General features: G+C 37.6%; 1 protein-coding gene across 1 annotated transcript in view; it reads right to left on the bottom strand.

Annotated features, from left to right (window-relative positions):
• PTPRQ (protein tyrosine phosphatase receptor type Q) overlaps positions 1-24,447 on the bottom strand; it is a 112,255-nt gene that overhangs the window by 42,940 nt on the left and 44,868 nt on the right. The window contains exons 34-42 of the mRNA XM_067469117.1: positions 23,785-23,945; positions 22,669-22,814; positions 20,457-20,625; positions 18,921-19,214; positions 17,846-18,121; positions 15,658-15,809; positions 13,570-13,711; positions 11,444-11,716; positions 5,802-6,125 (exon numbers count right to left, since the gene is read on the bottom strand). Of these exons, the coding sequence (XP_067325218.1) occupies positions 5,802-6,125; positions 11,444-11,716; positions 13,570-13,711; positions 15,658-15,809; positions 17,846-18,121; positions 18,921-19,214; positions 20,457-20,625; positions 22,669-22,814; positions 23,785-23,945 (1,937 nt within the window). The remainder of the gene's footprint in view (positions 1-5,801; positions 6,126-11,443; positions 11,717-13,569; positions 13,712-15,657; positions 15,810-17,845; positions 18,122-18,920; positions 19,215-20,456; positions 20,626-22,668; positions 22,815-23,784; positions 23,946-24,447) is intronic.

Raw genomic sequence — 24,447 nt, 5'->3', positions numbered from 1 at the left:
ATGCCTGCCACAGTCCATTGAGGCAACTGGTGATATGTATGCAAATTGCCCATGCACCTGACTCAAGCTGAACCAGATTTTGAGAATCTGTTTGCAAATGCAGGTTTTGAGAACTGCAGCTGCAACTGAATAGCTAATCTGAATTTGGCGTGTGGCTGCCAGCATTATGTGAACAATTCAGACTCCGGAAATCTCAAAATAACTAGTGGCTGAATGAAAAGTATAGTCATCATCAACTCCGTTGGACTGAATGCCCAATCACCGTCTCCCAAAGCAGTTACTATACACCCAACTCAAGAACGGGAAACGTAATGTTGGTGGACAGGAAAAGAGATTTAAAGATTGGCTTAAAGCAAACCTTACAAACTGTAGCATAGACACTGATAACTGGGAGGCCCTGGTCCTTGAGCACTCTAATCGGAGGTCAGCTGTGACCAGCAGTGCTGCAGAATTCGAAGAAACATGAATGGAGGGTGAGAAGCATGCCAGAAGGAAGGTGCATCAAGCCAACCTTGACTGGGACCACCTTCTACCTGGAAAGCGATGTCTTCACTGCAGGAGGGCATGCGGATCAATAGGGTTCCACAGCCACTATGGACCCAGCACCAAGGCACTATACTTGGAAGAACATCATCTTCAAGCTATGAGGGATCACCTAAATAAGTAAGTAAGTATAACCACCATGGGCTCAAAGGGGTGTACATCTGGACACTTCTATATAAGTGCATTCAGAACCATAGTAATTAATGCTTTTCAAAGTTTTTGTTAGTAATGCCAAGACAACCTTTTGCTGTCTTTCATCATAGTGGAAAAATGTTCACCAAGCAATAGCATAATTAGTATAACTAAAGTATGATTTAAAATTGGGAATCTATTAGCTTCAGTCTTGGAGCCTTATGACAAACATTTCACAAAAGCAAAAATTGTGCCAATGAGTAACTGCCATATGCTGATTTAAGATTGTTTGTGAAATGAGTCTAGCCAGTAATGGGGCAAGATATCACCATACCCTTCTCTCTTATAAATCACAGCAATTTACTCAGTAGGAATGACCTGGTCTTACTCATTCATTCCCCCATAATCCAATCACTTCCTCTCATGAGCACTTTTCTCCTGGTTTTCACAATAATGCATTTTCTGTAACTAATAACCATCATTTCCTGATTATCATGCTTCTATGCTTGCACAGGAATGTGAGTCTTATGGAGGTCAGGGTCATTTTTCCCATCCATCTGTGTCCTGATGCTAGAGCAGCAGTTAAGTTTGTTAGCTGGATGGTACGTCTGGATAGCTTATCATTTTACAGAGCAGGCCTTCAAAAAGTAAGGCTAACCCTCTGAAGCTTTAACACATCTTCTGGTTCAGGCGCTATTCACTTCATGGCCATATATTTTGGTAGGGGCAGTTTCTAAAAGATACAGCTATGCATTATCACATATTTTTAAAATATGTGATCATGGCTGCTTTTTAAATATTGTTTTTACAACTAGTTTGATTATTGGAAAAAAGGCATTCAATTTTGTTAATGAGATAACTCTGTCCAGCTTTCTACAATATTTTCCAGAGGAGCAATTACTAAAATGAAATTGTATTGTCGAAGGCTTTCATGGAGGGAATCACTGGGTTGATGTGAGTTTTCCAGGCTGTATGGCAATGTTCCAGAAGCATTCTCTCCTGACATTTCACCTGTATTTATGGCAGGCATCTTCAGAGGTTGTGAGATCTGTTGGAAACTAGGAAAAGCATAACAGTTAATAAAATCATAACAGTAAATAAAGAACAACACTAAAAAAAACAGGGGAATTCCAGACAAGAAACAATCAGGGCCAACTAATGACCTCTGAATAAAGGATTCCCCCAGGCAGTAAGACCTTGAAACTGCTAGGCCATTAAATACTAATCAAGGTGGCCAATTGAAACAGTCACACCTATCTCTAACAGACAAGAGTGATTTCTCCCACCCTGGATATTCCACAGATATATAAATCCAATTTTCCTAGTTTCCAACAGACCTCTCAACCTCTGAGGATGCCTGTCATAGATGCAGGCAAAACATCAGGAGATAATGCTTCTGGAAAATGGCCATACAGTCCAGAAAACTCACAAAAACCCACTAAAATGAAATCGTAATTGTATTCCATTGCTGCAAAATCTCTGAGAAATCAGGGACAGAGCAAATTGAGTATTCTTTCTTCTGCCTGGTGAAGCAGAGGCATGTGACGCAACGAGAGTGAAGAAATTATTTCTTACAGTTTATTTGTAATGGAAATCTGCTGTTCACATTAATATTTTGAGGATGATGTTATTATAGGAACCTGAAGCTATTATTTTGCAACACACAGTAATATAAATGGAGCTAGAATGAACACAGCAACCTATAAAAACACATAATTAGAACAATGAAGGTTTGGTCTTTTCCCTTCTGTTGATACTCATTTTTCTTATCATTGCATGGCATCTTTCACTGTGCTTGTTGAGGTCCAATAGCAGACAAACTAAATTGATTTGTATTGTCAAAGGCAGTAAGAAGCCAGACCTTGAAACTGCTAGGACCTTTAATGCTAATCAGGGTGGCCAATTGAAACATTCACACCTACCTCAAATAGACAAGAGTTCTTTCTCCCACCCTGGACATTCCTTTCTCCTAGTTTCCAACGCACCTCAAAATCTCTGAGGATGCCTGGCATAGATGCAGGTGAAATGTCAGGAGAGAATGCTTCTGGAGCATGGCTATGCAGCCCAGAAAACTCAAAACAACCCAGTAAATTGATCTGTATTTTTTGTTGTGGTTGTCTGCCTTCAAGTTTATGACTTATAGCAAACCTGAGGTGAACCTATCACAGGGTTTTCTTAGCAAGGATTGCTCAGATCTTTGCTTTTCTCCAGGGTTCAGAGAGTGTGACTTGCCAGAGGTGATCCAGAAGGTTTCTATGGTCGAGTGGGGATTCAGACTCTGGTCTCCAGAGTCATAGTCCAATGCCCAAACCACTACATACACCATGGTGGCTCTTTTGCCATATTTAATGTTACTTATTAAGATGCACGTGAAGAAACAGCCTTTTTATACTTTTTCAAATGAAACATTTAATGATAAGCGCAACAGCAATTGTGTACCTGCTAAATTAGTGAGAGAACATGAGTGTACATTTTGGCTCCATTCCAACAACACCCATTCTCCCTATGTTTTGACCAGAGTCATGCTCTGAGTAAGAAGTCTGTATCTGCAGAGAAATTGAGAGAAGTCCAACAAGCATACAGCTTACACCAAAGTACTGTGCCCGGGATTAGGTGAACATGTGTAAACCAGGAACAGCATCAGCAGGAACATAGTAAATCCTTCCTGGAGTAATTTTGTTTATCTTCTTAGCTAAATTAATGTTCTTCCTTTTATATAATTACACACTAGAAGAAACAATTCAGAAAACCTATGTATGGCAGGCAGTTGGACTGGATGGCCCTTGTGGTCTCTTTCAGCTTTATAAGTCTGAAGTCACTTTATTTTAAAAATGTAAAGCAATCGGAATGGGGAAATGTCACACAGCTACAGCCAAATATTAGTCTACTAATTACATTAGACCCATTGAACCCATACAGTTTATACTCAGGTCTCATTGATTTAGCCAGTCTACTCTAGTTGAGACTAACTGGATTTAGGCATTGTTATCAGCACCGGTGGCGCAGTGGGTTTGACTGCTGAGCTGCTGAACTTGTTGTCTGAAAGGTTGCAGATTCGAATCCGGGGAGTGGCGTGAGCTTCCACTATTAGCCCCAGCTTCTGCCAACCTAGCAGTTTGAAAGCATGTAAATGTGAGTAGATCAATAGGTACTGCTTCTGCAGGATGGTAACGGCACTCCATGCAGTCATGCCGGCTACATGATCTTGGAGGTGTCTACGAATAATGCTGGCTCTTCAGCTTAGAAATGGAGATGAGCACTAACTCCCAAAGTTGGATGCGACTGGACTCAGGGGAAAACATTTACCTTTTTATCTGCACTAACGGGAGAGGTTGGCAGACTACATGATTCTAATCTTATATTAAAAGCAGTTATGTAACCTTATGTCAAGAAAAGTTATCTACTGAATTCCTTTTTTCCATTTCTGACTTCAGTATTCTGAAAAACCAGATGGAATTGAAGACAAAACCGCTATGTTTATAGCTGCATGAAAGATAATTTCAACATGGATTGCTTTTCTCACCATGTTATGAAAAGTAGCAGCTGTCAACATTTTTTCTCTTATTGTGAAACAAACGTATGGTTTAATATTATGGCAACGACATAGTTGGGTTCTTTATAAGGCAGATCCCATTGCAAAGAGGAGCTATATAATTTATCAGCAGGGCAATAACAGTACCATCAAACTATTTTATGAGACAGAAAGACAGTTCCTAGGAGGATAATCTATAAAACAGAAGTCTGAGTACTCTATCTGTCTAGCTGTGGGAGTAAAAAATAGCACTGGTGAAATAGCTACAACGATTCTTGCTTATTACAAATGAGTAAAAACATGTTAATGATTTCAGAAACACTGTTTTAAAATTGCCTAAAGTAATAGAATTAAGATAAGGGCATTTTACCACTTAAATTATGCACTGTAGAATCTAAAAAACATTTTTTTCCAAGATCTCTAACATTCAAAAAGCTATGTTAAGGCTTGGTGCTTCTAAAAGTTCTGGAACCTATGAACTACAATGGATGAGAACAGAGATGTTGTGATGCTAATAACAGCAAATTGTTGTAACCAACTGTGACTTGATTGTTTAAAACATTTCTATATAACAGTTCCTAATCTAACTGGAATTTTACTTGAAACAGGAAAAGCAAATAAATGTTTACTCCAGCTAATTTTAAATAATGTCCACACCGAAACATTCTAGATAAGCAACTGTTTTTGATGATTAGTACAAAAAGCAATGACTAAGATCCACAAGTGAGAAATTTCACCTAGAAATGCTGTCTACTAATGCCTTTTCTTGTATATTTCTCAGAATTGGGAGAAATATGCCTATTTTACAAGTTTGAAGTCAACTATATTAAGCATATAGATGGGAAAGAAGTGATGTTATACTTGTTGATCTGAATCAACAAAAGCTTTTAACAGTAAATAAAAAATAACACTCAAAAACAGGGGCACTCCAGACATGAAACAATCAGGGAACTATTCTAGACAGTAAGAAGCCACACCTTGAAACTGCTAGGCCATTAAATGCTAATCAAGTTGGCCAACTGAAACATTCACGCCAACCTCCAACAGTCAAGAGTTCTTTCTACCACTCTGGACATTCTATATATATTTTCCTAGTTTCCAACTGGCCTCACAACCTCTGAGGATGCCTGCCATAAATGCAGGCAAAACATCAGGAGATAATGCTTCTGGAATATGGCCATACAGCCTGAAAAACTTACAACCCAGCTTTTAAAGTATAATATTATATTATGTTCTAATATTATGTTATGTGTGTGTGTACACACATATATTTATACACACACATACAGACTATATTCTGCATATGTTGTTATAAACATCCTTTATTTTGCTAATGTCCAAAGTGAAGGAAAAACAGAAATTTGGTGCAATACTATTTGGCTATTTTAATGTCTTCCTCTTTAACAACAATGTATATATTGTAGTTAACTCCTATACCTCATTCCCACCACATTGTATAAACAGTTTTTAATGTTTCCTATTCAACAAATTCAAGGTAATCATATAATCACTGTTTACAATGTGAATTTGCCGTGGTATTTTTAATTTGATGTCAATATAAAATTATAAGGTATAATAGTCATTTTTTACTTACATCCAGGAAGAGTCTGTGTAGAAATCCAAGGCGTGGATCCACCATATCCAGCATTTGTACTTGCAGAAATTTTAAATCTATACCATCTGAATTTTTTCAGATCATAAACTGTTTCCTCTATAAGATCATCAGTAAGGTCTGAATATTGTTCCTTCTCATACTCAATGCATTCAGCTTCCCAGTTATCACAATGGATTGAGCGCAGTTGTGTAGTAATCCTGTAGTTTTGAAAGTACCCAAAGATAGTAGCTGGGGTTCTCCATCTCAAGGTCACACTTGTGGATTGTACGCTTGAAAATGCTATCTCTCTGGGAGCACTGGGAACTTAAAACACAAAAAGGACAAAAGTTATTCATTCACCTCACTTTACAATAGCCAGTAGTTTGAGTTAATTGCTGAAAACAAGATACTAAATAAGGCTGCACTGGAAAGAGATACGCTCACATGATTACTTCTGACCTTTTGCATTGTCCCTCTCCATATACTTGTATCAATCATAATTTGCTTGTTTTGATATACAGTGGCATATGTCTCTCTCAATAACATCTATAGCTATAACTAATAGCTAGCAAAGCAAAAAAAAGAAGCTGCTGACTATTTGTCAATGGAGTCTAGGGAATACTGAGTTCAGATTTGAGATATACCATTTTTTATCTGCACCAAGTTCTCTGTGCTGTAAGAAGAGTTCCATTACCATTGTTCTGTGAAGGAACAGACTTCAGCAGGGGACTCATTTTTGACCTGGTTATATTCAATGTTCTTATTAATTAAAATTCTTTCGATAACACTTTAAAATCTCATATTTTCACACTAACCCTCTTGAAAATTGAACTCTTGTCATCGCAAGCAGTTCAAAAGAAATTCAAAGTGCTGGTGTTGACCTATAAAGCCTTAAACGACTCCAGCCCAGTTTACCTGTCTGAACGGATTCTCCCCTATGAACCATCAAGGTTGTTAAGATCTTCTGGAGGGGCCCTGTTCTAGGTCCCACCACCTTTGCAATCGCATCTGGTGGGGACGAGAGACAGGGCCTTCTCGGTGGTGGCCCCTTGGCTGTGGAACTCTCTCCCGATAGAGATCAGACCTGCCCCTGGGGAGGGGATGGCAAAGGGGAAGGCCTTACTTGATCCTTTAAAGCAGTGGTTCTCAACCTGGGGTCCTCAGATGTTTTTGGCCTACAACTCCCAGAAATCCTAGCCAGTTTACCAGCTGTTAGGATTTCTGGGAGTTGTAGGCCAAAAACATCTGAGGACCTCAGGTTGAGAACCACTGCTTTAAATGGGTCACCGAATTTCCACTTTAGAACTATCAGGAGACATAGAAGAACAGGAAAGCAGATTATCGAGATATTATCCCTCTAACCTCCCTTAAAAACAAACTGTGCTGCTTGCTGGGAAAATGTCTCAATATCCATGATTCATTGCAGATTTTTATACTAATTTTTTTTTAAATTAAGGAAGGTCACATTCATGGTTTATCTGGTACAAGAAAACACTTTTAGCAGTTCCCTGAAAATTCAACATATCAGATCAGAAAATATTCTTTTACATACCACCTGGATACTTGGCACCTGCTTACACAACTCTAAATAACATGTGGACAATTATGGAAAGGCCAGGGTCTCCATTAACGGTCCCCTTCCCCTGGAAACTTTGACTGGTCCATCACAAAAACTACCCATCAAATATCTTTAGAAGGCTTCTAGGGCATGGAAGGCATTTTCAATATGTTTTGGGGTCTTTCTGGGCTCTCACCCAGAAGATGTCTTTTTAAACAAGAGGAAATGAATTGTAGTCATTTTCTGTTCAACTTGTTTTTTTGTTTTTTTTTTAAAAAAAAGCGCTCTCCCCCATCCCCGTGATGGAAATGCGCCACACATCCTACAGAGCCAAAAAAATGATTGACTTCTAGGAAGCCAAGGGGTGTCAAAACATGATAGAAATACTTGCCACACACTTCAGAGCAAAATAATATTTGCTCTCTCGGGGAGAGAGGATAGTTTAAAAATAAAGTATTATTATTATTATTATCTTACTGTATATATTTGTAGGCTATGTAGGGGCACATCCTATGTTGGTTGGTAGAATCTGTAACCCTTTCTGAAGTTTATTGGTTCAATAAACATTGAAAGAAGCCATCATGGTAGAGAGAGGTTGTGCAGGTACAATTGCACCAGGAGCTCCAATTCTGTTTGCTTTGCATTAAATGTTTGTTTGCAATCCCAGGCTTGGGATTTTGCAGCAGGGTGGCTTCCTGTTATAGTTTGCAATCATAGGGCAAGCCACCTGTCAGTTATCGTTAGGTTCCCTGATTCCACCCCCTTTCTAGGCTTTGGAGGGAAGGGAGCCTTTTCCAGTCAGTCACAGCAAGGTAGCCAATGTATAGGATGTGTTTACTTCCCCTGTACAAAGGCTTCAACCTTTAAGAGCTCCAGGGAAAGAACGCCAGGGAAGCATTCTCACAGCTTTAAGGGTCTCCTAAGAACTCCAGGGATTCCTTCCTACAGCCTTGGGAGTTTCCAGGAAGACAGCCAACTCTAAAGAACATCCATTGCCTATCTGGTAGGTCCTCTCAGTGTTTCGAGAAGCAGTTCAGCCTGGCAGAGGAGCCCACAGCAGTGAGGGTTGGATTTTAGTTAGCCTTGGGAAAAGTTAAAAAGGGGAATTTTCCTTTGAAGAAAGTTATTGAAGATAATGCCTGTTCCCTACGGACAAGTTTGAGAGAACTGATACTTTACCAAGAAAGCTTTACAATTCCTGTTTGATTCATTAATAAAAGACTTTGTTGTACCTTTTAAGCCATTTGAAGATTCCTTTTGTAAAGGATGCCTCTGAGAACTTTTCCTAGGGCCCCTGGCCCTATATCTAAGTCAACTAGCTATAGGCCCAGCGGCGACAGAACAGAGGTCTCTCGAGTACACACAATATGAGGAACCAGGAGATACAGAGGTTCTATAAGTATAATTCTGCTCATGGAAAACTCACTCTTTTGGGTTTCTTCTTCCCTGATTAGCTCACTGCGTTTTCACTCAAATATGCCCCAGATGGTCAGAAGAGTACTGGACAAGGTGCATAGAGAGCAAGGCAAATGGGTGAAAATTATCCACTGCCATTCCATTCACAGGGGTTTCCATAATACTGAAAGTCTATGTACTATGTCTGGAAATTTCAACTAATTCAAAGAGCTGTGGCCAGATTACTTACAGGTGCTTTTTACAGGAAGGACTCAAATGTATTGTTTCAACAGGTCTACTAGCTGCTGGCCTATATCCAAACAAAATTCAATGTGCTGGTTTTGACTTAGAAACTCATCACATTAAGGTTTTTACCCGTCCTAGGACACATCCAGCAGAGTTTGGGAACAGAGCCCGCCAGTTCTCATTAAACAACATAGAGCTACTTCTGGTAGGGCTCTGTCCCCAAACTGTGCTAAATGCATCCCAAGAGACAAGGAGAACACAGGATGCAACTTCATGTGATGACGTCCTTATACAATTAGGTCCTGGGCTAGGACCATATGTTCCGCTCTAAGTTTAAGAGCTTCAGGGGAGAATGGCATGGCTGCTGAAAACAATAGAGACCTTCTCCATGGCTGGTTCTAACTTCGGAATTCCCTCTCTAGGAAAGTGAGGATAGCTCCTAGTTTTTCTTTCAGCAACAGGTTCAGACCTTTCCCCCCCACAGCAAGCTTTGGACATTAAAAGCTTTTGGACACTAATTTTAATAAAATAGTGTATTGTTTTCAATCTGTTTTAAACTAAGGTTTTAACTGATTGCAATGCTGTTATTTAATATTGTTTTAATATTGATTTTTTATGTTGTTAACAATATGTGTTTTTTGTTTGTAAACTGCCTTGGTTCCCAGAGAAAGCCATGATGTAAATAAAGCAATGGGTAGCTGAATTATTGAAAGAGCTTCCTTCATGAGCTGAAAGACATGAGCTGGATCCAGCCCTATGCCTTACTATTTCATTGCTAGACATAAAACAAAACTTTGGGTATGCACCTACATTATAAAAAAAAATCTGATTCATACAATGGGTTTTATTAAGTTTTTAAAAAAGGAAGTTGTGCTGCTTCACCCTGTACATATTAATAATATACATAAAATGTAAAAAAAAATCTCTCACACATCCTAAGTTGTAGCTTGATAAACTATACACAAGCAGTTCCTGAGTTACAAACATCTGACTTACAAATGACTCACAGTTAAGAATGGGGGTGGGACAACAGGAAGTGAGAGAAATCCATCACTAGGAAGCAACATTCTCTCCTGAAAGAGTTGTCAAGGGAAAAGGTGTCTCCACTGAAGCTTTCTCACTAACCCTTGTTTCCACAATAAACAACATTTTTTAAAATCCAATTATCACAGGGACACAAAATGAGATGAAATCTTCTGAACAGGGCACAGACTGCAAAACTAACACCACAGGGATGTTAACTCTTCTCTATGCTATCCAAAACTTAAAAAGATATATATTTGGCTGGAGTTACACTTAAAAAATGTACCTGTTCTGACTTACAAACAAATGGGTTAAAATCCTTGTGCTGGCAGGACTCCTGACCAAAGGGTCGGTGGTTTGAATCTGGGAAGTGGAGTGAACTCCCGTCTGTCAGCTCCAGCTTCTCATGTGGGGACATGAGAGAAGCCTCCCACAGGATGGTAAAACATCTGGGCATCCCTTGGCCAACATCCTTGCAGACAGCCAATTCTCTCACACCAGAAGCGACTTGCAGTTTCTCAAGTCACTCCCGACACACACAAAACCAAACAAACTTAAGAACAAACCTACATAACCGATCTTGTTTGTAACTTGGGGACTGCCTGTAGTCCCAGAAGGGAATCTGTCCAGCTGTTCACTTCTCATGGCTGAAAATATTTATTTACATTTATATTTCCATCCATAAAAGGAAGCAAAGCACCCTTCAATGTATATGTTAGCAAAACAAAATAAATATTATAAATACACGTGTATGCAAACATATACATTATTCATGCTCCATTGCATTCAGTTGTGATGGTCCAAACACTAAAACAATTAAGCAATCCTTCCAAACACTGTTGTTCAGAGACTTTGCAGTGAGACAGTGAATTTAATTTGATTTCACTTGGTGTCAAAAATAAATGCTTTGAGAGTGACTCAGTGTTGGCTATGTGTCTGTGACTAACATAGACCACCATAAATAAGAAGCTGAGAATGACTATAAAACTGTTTCCATTTCTAATCATAAGTCTCCAATTTCAAATGGCTACTGCTCAGTAGAAAACAATTCATGTGAACATACAGTTAGGAAAACATTGACCTAATAGCAACTACTTTTTAGTATAGTTACCAGAATCAGTTTGAGCACATGTTTAGTTGGAAAAAATACTCATAATTCCAATAAAAGATTGACTTCCTAGTAAATTTTTGAAGCTAGAGAATAAAACACTGTAGTAGAAACGTACCGTGAGTTATCTTCCTAATATGGCTTTGCTTCCCCTCTGACACTGATAGCTTAGTTCTTACCCAGTGAATTAAAAGAAACCATGAGTATTCACTGAGCAACCAATGTGAGAAACAAATTCATGAACTAGATCAGCAAACTGAATATGAAAAAGGTGGGGAATTCTCCAAAAACAAAAATCAAATGAATTGTTACCTTTTTCTGGAAATGTGCTGGCATTACATGTCTGTTCTTCTCCTTCCCCTGCAGCTGTTGCAGCTTTTATTTTAAACTGGTAAGAGGCATTTGATAACAAGTCTTTGAAAGTATGGACTGTTTCATTAGTGGAAGATATGATGATTGAATTATTTCCAAACGTTATGATGTAATGGATAATAATCCCATTTGTCTTCAAAGGAGGATTCCACTGCACTAGAACTAACTGCCAGCTGGTTGCAGTGCACTGGATATTCTGGACAATATCTGGAGCTTCAAAGAGAAGCATTTACTAGAGGTTAACATTCCTACAAAACTGAAAGGGCAATTGCATTACAGTGCAGCTCAAAGTGAGCACAGTGATGTTTTAAAGAAGGGCAAGTATTTCAACATTTGACAGGACTGCTTAAGAAAAGAAAATGATATGTTCAGAAAAGTCCTTTTGCCATCAAAGGGAAAAACATGTAGCAGGAGTGGGAAAATGCATCCTATAAACCGAATAAGGCCTTTGGGATCCCAAAGAGTAGTCCCTGAAGTGCCTGTCCCCTCGCCCCCTGTGCATTAAAATATTTGTGCCAATTTGGGGAAAGTTTTTTAAACTCTCCAAACCGTCAAATGCACTCAAACCAGCCACAAATGTGGTGGTGCAATTTGTTGCATGACCTCAGAGCTCCTCCTCAAATCCCAAAACAATCTTCACTTCTGATATTCATACCACACTGAAGCGGTCCATTTTGGGGGAAGGAGATAGGTGAGAAAATGGGCCTCACTGCCTCAGACATCAGCCACAGAAGACATGGAAGAAGAGAACGAGAGGGACAACAGACTCCCAGGACTGGGTTTAAGCAGAACTTGGGAAGTTACTTGTTAAAGTACATGTTATACTTGCATTGTAGGAGAAATTAATTCATTATGGTTAATTAAGAAAATACTGCTCAACTGATTTTATATATGATAGTTACAAACTACCAGCCTATGGATCAGGACAAACTTCCCACCCACTTCACTGACAATTCACCAGATGCAGCAGAGCACAAGAAAGTAGCAGCAGCTACAGCAGTGACCACCTTTTGTACCACCTTTCACACTACTCCTCTGATAATTTAGCGTGGCCACAATCCTATAACTATGAAGATAATGTTTAAAGTTTCAGTTATCCCATAAAAAGAGGTTGCATTATCTTCATTAAACTAGTTACTAGCAAGCTCTGGTTTTAGTGTGACACACTTTATTAACTGCACTTATGAACTGGTTAGTCACAAATTTGCAGCAGTTGTAGATTGAGTTATGCAGGCAGTACAGACCAATAGGTTACAACAACCTCTCTGTTAACAGAGGGGCTTCCAGCCCATATGCTGGGGAACTCTGATGAGAGTTGGTGTTGAAGGTAACAATAAATGTTAAGGCAGCCCCTGGAACTGAATATTTTTCTGGTTATCATGCTCTCCTTCCAGTTGTCCTAAGTGAGGCTCCCACTGGTAGTATGCATGAAAGGAAAAAAAAACCCTATCATTTATTTCAAGATCAGGAGATGAGAGAAGACATCTAGAAGGCTAGGCTTTGTTCTTTTCAGCCTTGACCACAGCACAGTAATCATGTGACTGAAAGACAGAAGGTTGGCATAATCAGGAAGTAGATGTGCCTCAGAAGTTGAGTGACTGAAATAAGAGTACTATTTATTCCTCCCTGCCACATCTAATGTGTGCCACTGCCTGAGTGAAAGGGACACAGTTGTTTTTAGCACATAGGATACATGCAGCCAAGTGTACCCTTTGCAGTGACATTGCAACAGAATATACAGCTCAACTGGGTGTTCCACTGACCCAAATCCTGATGCTTCATCTCATCAAATAGAATGGATGAGGCTCTATATTTTGTCACCATCATGTAAATTGAATCCTACAGTACAGAAATAATCCGAACTCAAGCAGAATCATAAGAAGGAATCTGCAGCACTTTACTTAAGGTAGGAGGAGAAATGTGAATGTTACCAATACAAGAATGCATATTAAATAAGCGATAGAAAAGTGTTTTATACTAAATAGAAAGATGTTGGAGAGAATGTATTACAGCCAAGAAAGCAAATAACACACATTCCATTCACCACTGCACTGACGCAATCTTACCTGATTCCATTGTTGTGAATTCTACAACGTTACTGAACTGATTGCCATTTCCAACTTTTGTGAATGCAGAAACGCTGATGAAATAAATGCTGAATGGTTCTAGTCCAAGAATAGTAGTTTCATTGTGAGAACCTGAAATGTTCTTAGATTAAGAAAATAATTAATATAAAATTGTTATTTTCTTTTTAAAATACAGAAGTAACAATCTTGTAATACTCTTTTCTTATGGCCACCATGGCTATCATTTCCACTAACAATATCCCCAAATATATTCTTTGTTGCATGAAGAGCAGACTCAAGTAACAGACTGGTAAACTCATCCCTTGTATGAAAAAGAGCAGATACATAATTTTCCCTATTAATTTCGTAACCATATTCAAGCACCAAAGCAGGGAAAGAACTGAGAGATTCAGTTGAAGTGAATTGTCACACTTCAGGCATCCCATTGTTTACAGAGAAAGGAGTGAATCTTCTTATAGTTTCTGAGACCAATTAGTTTTGTCCATTTTGATAACTTCGATCTGAGCAGACATATTGGAATTCTTGTTCTCTGGTACTATCGAAGCTTTAAAAACATCTGCAAAGAGGCTGTGAACATGCTAACACATACTTAAGTCTTCTGTATGTTTTCTGCATCTCTATTTCCCTCCTATCTTCGTTTTAAAAAAAACTGAATAAAGTTTTCTTGGAATTCATAATGCTTATTTGTGGTGCTTCGGTAAAAAACTTCTGTGTTGTTGCTGTCAATTTCCTTCATGGGTTGCTGTGAGTTTTCCGGGCTGTATGGCCATGTTCCAGAAGCATTCTCTCCTGATGTTTTGCCCACATCTATGGCAGCCATCCTCAGAGGTTGTGAGGTCTGTTGGAAATTAGGCAAGTGACGTTTATATATCTGTGGAATATTCAAGGTGGGAGAAATAACTCTTGTCTGTTTGAAGTAAGTGTGAATGTTGTAATTGGCCACTTTGTTTAGCATTGAATAACCTTGCAGGTCCAAAGCCTGGCTGTTTCCTGCAATCAGTTGCAACATTCACACTTACCTGAAACAGAGAAGAGTTCTTTCTTCCACCCTGGACATTCCACAGATATATAGGCCTTATTTGCCTAGTTTCCAACAGACCTCACAACTTCTCAGGATGCCTGCCATAAATGTGGGCAAAACATCAGGAGAGAATTCTTCTAGAATTTGGCCATACAGCCCAGAAAACTCACAGCAACCCAGTGATTCTGGCCATGAAAGCCTTTGACAACACAATTTCCTTCAAGTTTTCTGCCATTTTGTGTAAGCTTCTAAATGGCTAAGGCACTAAAAACAAAGCATGTGGTCATACAAAAGACTGCACAGGTGTATTGTTGTTATATATGTTAGTATTTGAATGCATACATGTTATACATGTTAATATATGAATGCATCTGATACTAAAAAACAAACCCAAAAACCTCATCTTTCTGTTTCTCATGTTACTTATGACTATCTTTCCTCCACAAACTTCCTAAATTCAAATTTATGTCTTTTGGATATTTCCAGTTTAAAGTGACTGTGAGAAAAGTGAATAGGCAGAATTTCCATTTATATGCTTTTTGGGCAGTTCTTCCAACTACTTTTGGAAAACTGGGATATTTTAAAGACTTTCTGTAAAGGAACAGCTATTGAAATTAAATCCCTTCTCAAAAAAGTTATAAATATGTGCAGAATATAGCATGCTTGCCCTTTTATTTCATGGTTTAAAATTTGATAGTTGGGCTTGATAGTTCAATTTTTAATGTCTATGCTTTCTTTTTTGTCTTTCACGTTGCTCAGTTCTTTATGCCTTTATGAGAGGAACCCCTCTCCTTATTATGTCAATCATTTCCTCCTTGGGGGGAGGGGGAAAAGACCCAACACCAGAGCTGATCTCCTTAGAGAGTATTCTATCTGCAGTTTTAACAATTCCATTGCCTCCCCTGATACCTTGTCTCATTCCTTCAACAGCCTGGCTGTATAAATGTTTCTACATGCATCCTCTAACATATTTTGGTGTTCATTAGATATTTATTAATAAAGATTATAACAGTGATATATCTACATAAAATAAAGATGGTACATACTTGATAATACGTAGTTTGACTACTGTTGTCAAAAATGTTGAAAACGTACATTCTAATAATACCATTTGGTTGTGGGCTTGGGTTCCATTTCAGCCATACAGAGTTAGAGGTGTAATTAAGGATTGTCAGATTCTCAGGAGGAGCCAGTGGGACTGTAAAAAGAAATATCATTTAGTTTTAATGCTGTATGTTATTAATGCCCACAGATACTTTGGAGGAGAATGCATTGCAATACACTGGCACCTGGTGGTAGAGTTGCTCCAAGTTTTAACCTATTATATTAGAGTCGTGCTTATCCAACATGAATGGGCCAGCAGAACATTGGATAAGTGAAAATGTTGGAAAATAAGGAGGGATTAAGGAAAAGCCTATTAAATGTTAAATTACACTATGATTTTACAAATTAAGCACCAAAACATCATGTTTTACAACAAATTGACAGAAAAAGCAGTTCCATAACACAGTAACGTTATGTAGTAATTACTGTATTTACAAATTAAGCGCCAAAACATCACAATGTATTGAAACAGCTGTGGATCCAAGTAGGAAACAGACTGCATTGGATAATACAGAACACTGAATGAGTGAAGGTTGGATACGCGAGACTCTACTATAATTCGAAGGAGCTACCTTGGATGACAACTTGAGAGTCGGACTAAACTCAGAGCAAATTTACTGCTTCACTGACATGGAAACCACTAGCCATTGTTAGTATATTAAACCTTATGTGTCATAAAATATATCTTTAAAGTCTGGCTTGTTGTTTATTCATTCAGCTGGTTCTGACTCTTCATGACCTCATGGACCAGCCCACGCCAGAACTCCCTGTTGGCCGTGGCCACCCCCAGCTCCTTCAAAGACAAGTCAGTCACTTCAAGGATAACATCCACCCACCTTGCTCTTAGTCTACCCCTCTTCCCTTTTCCTTCCATTTTCCCCAGAAGTCTGGACATTTGCTTAAAAAACATAGATTGAGAGGAACAGGAAGGTGCACAAATAGTCTTGTTTCTTATCTCAGAAGGCGATGGCACATGTAAGGAGAGGGTTGCAATAATTGCTCTTAAATAATGAATCAGTCTTCAAGTAGCTTGGTCCCCAATCTTTTTAAGAGTTCAGTGGTAATAACTAGCATCTTCTTCAAATGCACTCAGAAATAAATTGACAACCAATACAGCTAATACAATCCACATCCTAGTACTTTGTCCTTCAAAATATTTGTAGCCATAGCAATCTGCCTTAACTGAAATTTTCAATCAGCGTTCAAAGGTAACCTCATACAGAGGTCATTATAATGTTCCAAATGAGATTTAACTAATCCATGAAGAGAAATCTTGGAAGAATCTTCAGATAATGACTTTTTGGCACAATAAGGGAAAATTAGATTTCAAATGCAATGCATAACCAATACAATTCCTTTTTTGTGCAATGGTTTCTATTTAGTTACAAAAGTTACATTTAAAGGGTATACTGTTTTGAAAGAATTTTTTAAAAGTTTTGTGCCAGCCTTATTAATCTTTGTTCTCTCTCTTTCACTGGAAAACATAAAAAGCAGTGAGCAGCACAATAACAAGTGACTTCTGCAACATTCTATTATGCAATTTCAACCTTTGTTTTCTCAAACACAATGATGAATAATTGTAGAAGAAATTATAGAAGATATCTCATCAAAGAAGAAAACAAAAACAAACAACGCTATGGAGTCTTCAAACAGAGCCATTGCCATGGCTAACCACAGAGTGACAGATTGGCTGAAGCACACCTGGCCGCAGCTGACGTTGGAACATCACAAGATGAAGGATCCTTTCATACTACACAATTATAGCACTAAGCCTCTCCTTTTTATGCCATGCCTACATGCTTTGGGATCCTTTCTTTGGAATTTAGTGAGGCACTAGAGCTCTCTGGTTGAGAATTCTGAACACTTCTCCCTAAACTATAGATCCCAGGACTTCATAGGATGTTGGCATAACAGTTAGAGTAGAATCAATGTGCCATAACAGTGTATTGTGAAAAGAGTTCAGGCCAAAGAATACCTTCAGATAAGCAGCCTGATATGATATCCTAGTCTATTTTCTAATCATTAGCACCACCATCTTGTTCTGATTAAATAGTTCATTTACCCTCAGTCAGTTCAAACACTGACCCAGAATCTCCCATTATTTATCCTACATCCTTATCAACCACTCACCTGACTCATCTGTGGAGAACATTAATACAGAACTTGGTCCAAGTCCTTTTACAGTTCTTGCAGAAGCAAAAAAACTGTACAGTGTATAAGGTGAAAGGTCTTCCAAAATAACAGAGTTATTTGAGGTAGTGAAAGATTCGTTTCTTTCTGGCCCTTGTAGCTGTACGTCATAGCTTATTATGATGCCATTTGGTTGGGCTGGAGGATCCCAGGATAACATTACTGAGGTAGATGAAAGGTTTTTATATGATGTCATAACAGGGGCAGAATCTGGGACTGCAACAATAAATAAGAAGGCAAATGTTAAACTGCAGAAATAAGCATTATATATTAAATGTGGAATAAACACTAACAAACATGGCAGTTTTCTTAAGCATCTGAAACATTTAAAACACCTTTGAGAATGGAAATTGTGAGCCATATAAATATATCTGTTGAATGGAAACCTATATCTCTCCAGAGCTGATGAACAGCTACCCCATTATCCTTCCATTTTTTATCAGAGTTGGAAGGGTCTGATGGAAACTAGAGTTCAACATGTGGAAAGTCACAGGCTTCCAAGCTCTGTTTGAATGTTATTGAAAAGTTTTGTAACTAACATTATACATATCAAAGGCATAAGTATGCAACATGGTCAGCACCAGAAATATATGATATTCGTGGTTCCAGAAGATAATTTGAAGGTTAACATGTAGTCAATCTATATGTGAATTATGAATTAAGTCTCATTGAGTTAAAGACTGACATAACTAGGACTACAGACTTCATTTCAATATGTTCAGAAATATATTGCGATACATTATTAATACATCATTATCATTCTGAAACTATTATGTTACAAAAGTAAAGGTATATACTATTCTTGAAGTTTGATTTTCATACTCAGAAGTCATTAAAACTTCCGAGTATTAAAGCAATTGTTCAATAACGCACTGCAAATTACAAATTCTAGAAACTTTATTTTTAAAGGTACTCTGCCAGATGTGCCATAACTACACTAAAATATCAGTCACAGATCGAACCTAATGAAAACAATAATTGAAGAAGGAAATTAATAATGAGATAAAAAACATACCATCTTCTTCGGTTGTGAAATACAAACTAGTCATGTGTATTTCAGATGGCCCCTTTTCTGTTGCTGGAGTAATGTTTAGGAGGTAGGTGGTATATTTTGCTAGGTGATTAATAACCATATTTGTATCATATGAAATGAATGACCAAATCTCAGGGCCCCCTTGAGCATCCTCTACTGCCAGAGAAATGTTGTAGAAAACAATTCCGTTTGGCTGGATTGGGGGTATCCAACTTATATTTACAGCAGTGGATGAAATGTTTTGATAGGCTAATTGTTGAATAGGTCCATCGGGAACTGTAACACAAATAAGCAAATGCTATATTATCTGTGGGAACAGTACAAAAAGTGTGCTATAATAATATATGTAAAGTATCATGATAATCGCCATATATAGATGTAAGTCTTATTGAGTTGACAAAGATTTTCACATAAATTCAAAGTAATATGCTTTATATCTCAGGCACATATGTATACAGCTACCTACATAGACATATCCAAATCCCATGAAATGTGCTATGACTGACAAACTGAAAGCAGGTGAAGTAAGGAATACATGGAATACATGGAATACAAGGAACACAAGGGGCTCTGATGGAGCAATGGGTTAAACCATTGAACTGTTGAATCTGCTGACCTAAAGGTTGGCAGTTCGAAGCCATGGGTCAGGTTGAACTCCTAATGTTAGCCCCTGCTCCTGTCAACCTAGCAGTTTGAAAACATGCAAATGTGAGTAGATCAATAGGTATCACTTTGGTGGGAAGGTAACAAAGGAGCCCATGCAACCATGCCGGCAACGTGACCAGGAGGTGTCTAGAGACAACAGGCTCCTTAGCTTATAAGAGCACCTTCCCATGACCAGAATTGAGCACCGCCTCCAGAAAGCTGGAGACAAAAGGGGAAGCCCTTCATTTTGTTCTGTGTATTTGTATGACATTGTTATTCCACTGTCTTAAAGACAAGGATGTTTGCCTGTCTGTGTATGTTGTAATCCGCTCTGAGTCCCCTCAGGAGTGGAATAAAAATAAAGTGTTATTATTGTTATTATAATTTTCCATACCAGATCTGTACACTGACAAACATCAAATTAATATGTGGTCTAAATATAGGTGACTATGTTTCTGTATGAATGCACCTGCAAGTCAAATGTTGACCGACATCAATCCCATGCATTTTGTAGAGTTTTTTAAAGCAAGGAGTACTTCAAAGTAGGCTGTCATTGCATTGCAAAGTGGGATGATGCATGTATACTCTTAAATATAATCTACAACACCTAATATTCCTTGGTGGTCTTCTTCCAAGATCAGACAAGACCTGATGCTTTCAGTGTATTTTGTCTCTAGGTCCCTCACTGAAGGAGTTGGGGATTGGAATTAAACTAAGAGTATATTTGTGTTTGTTTGTTTTTTTTAAAAAAAGATTATACTTCATACTGCACTTCTGTCAACTAAATCTTTTCACTCAAAATAACTTCTAAACATATGACAAACTATATTTCAATATGCAAAAAGAAGAGTTTTTTTTTTAAAAAAGACATACCATCTTGATCTGTGTACAATTGCATAATCTCACTGATTTGATTTCCATTTCCAATGGCAGTGTTTGCAGTTAGCCAAAGTGTATAATGGCTCCATTTTGCTAAGTCGTTTAATACTGTAGACAAAGTTGCATTATCAGACCCGTGATCAGTATAATAATTGGTAAAATTCTGTGGATGGAAGTATTAGCACAAAACATTCAGTTAAACCTAAGTTTAATATTTCTCTTGTAACATCATTTTTTCTCTTATGAGTGCACTTTGGTCAGGATAAATCTGTACAAAAGACAAACTTATATTTATGCACTAAGCCATTTTAGAGAATACTTTGAATAACACTATACAGCACTACTTTGAAATAAGTTTCATTGCATTCAAAGGGTCTTTTTGAACTTTTAAGAATCAAAATTTTCCAATAGGTTTACTTTTTAATTTTTTTTGTTTTAATTCAACCACTAGAGGGAGACCTGTTTGTAGTAAAACCACCAGGGAAAGAATACGAAAAGCCAATCTTTAATGGAGTAAGATGTATTTTTATTCCAATGCAATTGAAAAAGCCAAATTTGAAACAGTTTTCCGTGTGACTTTAGGAATGTAGATTTCATATTTGTAATTCAAACTTCTATGTTTTATTTCTGATTCTTGTTTAACTTTTCCACCACATAGGAATTAATTAACAGCTTGAATTCAGATCAGTCCTGCACTTTCAATTTTTTTCAAGTTTTATCCATTTCCTCTTCAATACCATGATCTTCTCCATTTATAATACCAAAGAGGTATATAGGATCTCACAGACAATGAAACTTAACAGACAATTCATCTCTACACTCTCCACCATACAATAGGATCCACGGCACCAAGAACTGACGAAATGGTTGGATATTTGCCTAGTAATAGACATTATTTCTCTATATCTCTTCCAAATAATCCAGAATAACACAAAATATTTCTTCCAATTCTTTCATCACCTTTATTAAAAGATCCCATAGTTCAAGGAAAGGAGAGATAAGTCAGGGGATGAAGAAATAAGAGGAAACTCACAGGGTGGAGTTTTATGTCTAAATCCATGTCATAGTTGCAGACTTCTGATATGTGAATTTACAAACAAGAAGATATTAGCTGAAGGATGGAATCTTATGCAAGTTCCTTGGAGCAAGTCTATATTTACATGATTGCACTGGAACATGAAAAATACTTCCAGATGGCATGAAGGGGTACTGGTGTCTTGAACACACCAGATATTGATCCATGACAATATCTGCCACATACTCTTTTCTGGTCTATTTTAACTATCTATAAGGTTCTCAATGAAGTTTTAGAAATAACCAAGCCATAGTGTTAATTGATATAATCTCAGTCTTACTAATGAGAGGCACTGCTAAAAGAAAGTTATTTAAATCTAAAAGGCACCAATTGCACTTTTTATTATGTCAGAAGTGACTTGAGAATATAATGCAAGTCACTTCTGGTGTGAGAGAATTGACTGTCTGCATGGATGTTGCTCAGGGGATGCCCAGACGTTGGCCAGGGGACGTCTGGATGTGTTACCATCCTGTAGGAGGCTTCCCTCGTGTCCCTGCATGGGAAATTAGGGCTGACAAATGGCAGCTCACCCTGTCTTGCAAATTTGAACAGCTGACTTTCAGGTATTTAGGTCAGTAGTTCAGCTGGCACAAGGGTTTAACCCATTGTGCCACCGTGGCTCCATTCTGCACCTACCCATTTCCTTCAATTGAAGTTATATTGATATCACCCAGAAACTCCTATTTCTGAAAAGGAAAGGCAGTTTTAACATGAAGAATAGCTTCACAGCTTTAGACAGAATATTGTCAATGCACGTTTAAAATGTACATCAACTTTAAAACCGCATTTATATAAAATTAAAAATAGCATAATCTGTACATTAATCTTATCTAAATTCTTCCTGAGAAATGATGAATTCAGAAAATTTCAGCATAAGCTCTGCAGATTGTAACGAATGAAGTCAAGGGCAGAGAATCACACTGCTTTTAATGTCAGTAGTCAAAGACAAAATGGAAAGGTAAGTTAATATATTTTCCTCTACATTAGTTATGCTCAAAACTTTCTGGCGATGAAATTGAATACTTGGTAAAGCCTTTGTTAATTATTTTTATATTATCATAAATTCATGTTATATTTGCTTTGCTATGTTTTTTAAAAAATTTTTTGGAAAGAATAATAAAACAGATGTACCTGTATATAAGTGTTAGAATCATTTTTGTAGTAAATTGAATAAAACTGTATGACCCCATTGGGTTTTTGAGGAGGATCCCAGGAGATTTCTATTGATGAAGAAGTGAGGTTTTTATACCATATATTTCTAGGTGGATCACTTGGAGCTGGAAAACATTTCAACATTTAATGTCTGCATAAAACACCTATTTTCAATAAAAAAACATACATGGTGGGAACGGAGGACTTGTGTATTTTATGACTGACAGATTTTAATCAGCTCTTCCACTACAATTTCAGGGACTAGCCATTTTCAGCACTCAAAACCAGAAATGACCATTCAATCACTTCTGGTTTTCAAATGAGGCCACTATGGACCAAACCCAGTCTAGTAAGGGGAGGGATAAAACATATATTAAAATTGCTCATGACACAGAGGACACAATTGGTACATGTAGACCAGTGTTTCTCAACCTGGGGTCCCCAGATGTTTTGGGCCTACAACTCCCAGAACTCTCAGCCAGTTTACCAGCTGTTAGGATTTCTGGGAGTTGTAGGCTAAAAACATCTGGGGATTCACAGGTTGAGAACCACTGATGTAGACAATATGGTCTACATATGGTGGGGAAATGAGAGGGACAAATATCACTCTGGAAGTTTTCCAAACCCTGTATATAATTTAACAATCCTCAAACAGAAAACATTTTCTTGGCTTTTTTTCATGAGTCCACCTATTCATCCTTAACAGTCAGGCAAGCTTCAAACCTGAAATAAAGCTTCAAACCTCATTGTAAGCATAATAGGAGATATTGCAAATGAAAATGGAAGAGGACACCGAAGTAAACATTATAGCTTTAAACAGAGATCTGATTAAAGTCAACATCAGAGTTATGAGTGCAATAATATTATCGAATGGAATATAAATTCTAAATGCCTGTATCTTGAAGAGAAGTGAAGTGCCACAGTTGAGGACAAGGTCTTAAGTTCGCCTTAGGGATGCTAATCCATATAGCATCTATTAACTAATTATGTTACTTCTAGGTCACTTGGAAGCTACGTTTTTACTGTATATAGGTAGGATCATTTGCAATAGTCACTCATGGCCTTTTTTTCATTAAGGCAACAGGATACATTTACCTCCTTCAGAAGTTCTGAACATAGTCAAGTTACTCTTCATGTTTCCATCACCAAATCTGGTACTTGCTGTTACATAAACATTATATTCACTGTTATATTCCAGATCTGTGATCTCTAATGATGGTTCTGTCACATTAATGCTTCTTCTGGACATGAGATTCCTAAACAAACACATTAGATATCGTATTACCAAATACTAATTCTTGATATCTGGAAAGGAATGAATTATTTTATTATGTGTGTGGTAATGGGAGTGGAATTATCCCAAGAAAACATCTCATTTAGTTATCTCTGTCACCTGTCCAAAACACCTGTCCAAAATTACAATCTTTTCCACAGTAGCCTTTATAACTTGCAAAACTATGGAGTAGTCCTTTAATATGTCACCTGTTTAACTGCATTATTTTGGTCCACCTTTTATTAATGGTTTGTCTTTTATTAAGTACATCCTTTAAAATATTTACAAATACAATTCTAAATAGCTCCAGATTTCCCTAAATTATCACACCCAAAACTTTATGAGATTATGTGATATGTTACTTCTTACTCTCTCAAAATGCTGACTCTTACAAGTTATACCAAGAGTAATGTTTCTTTAACTGTAATTTATTACCACACAACTCTTTCCTTGGCAGAAATTATGGGCCCATCTACACTGCACTA

Source organism: Anolis sagrei, chromosome 5 (assembly GCF_037176765.1).
Source record: "Anolis sagrei isolate rAnoSag1 chromosome 5, rAnoSag1.mat, whole genome shotgun sequence".
NCBI classification, from domain to species: Eukaryota; Metazoa; Chordata; class Lepidosauria; order Squamata; family Dactyloidae; genus Anolis; species Anolis sagrei.
Note: the sequence above shows the minus strand (reverse complement) of the source record. Positions and strands in the feature narration are given on the sequence as shown.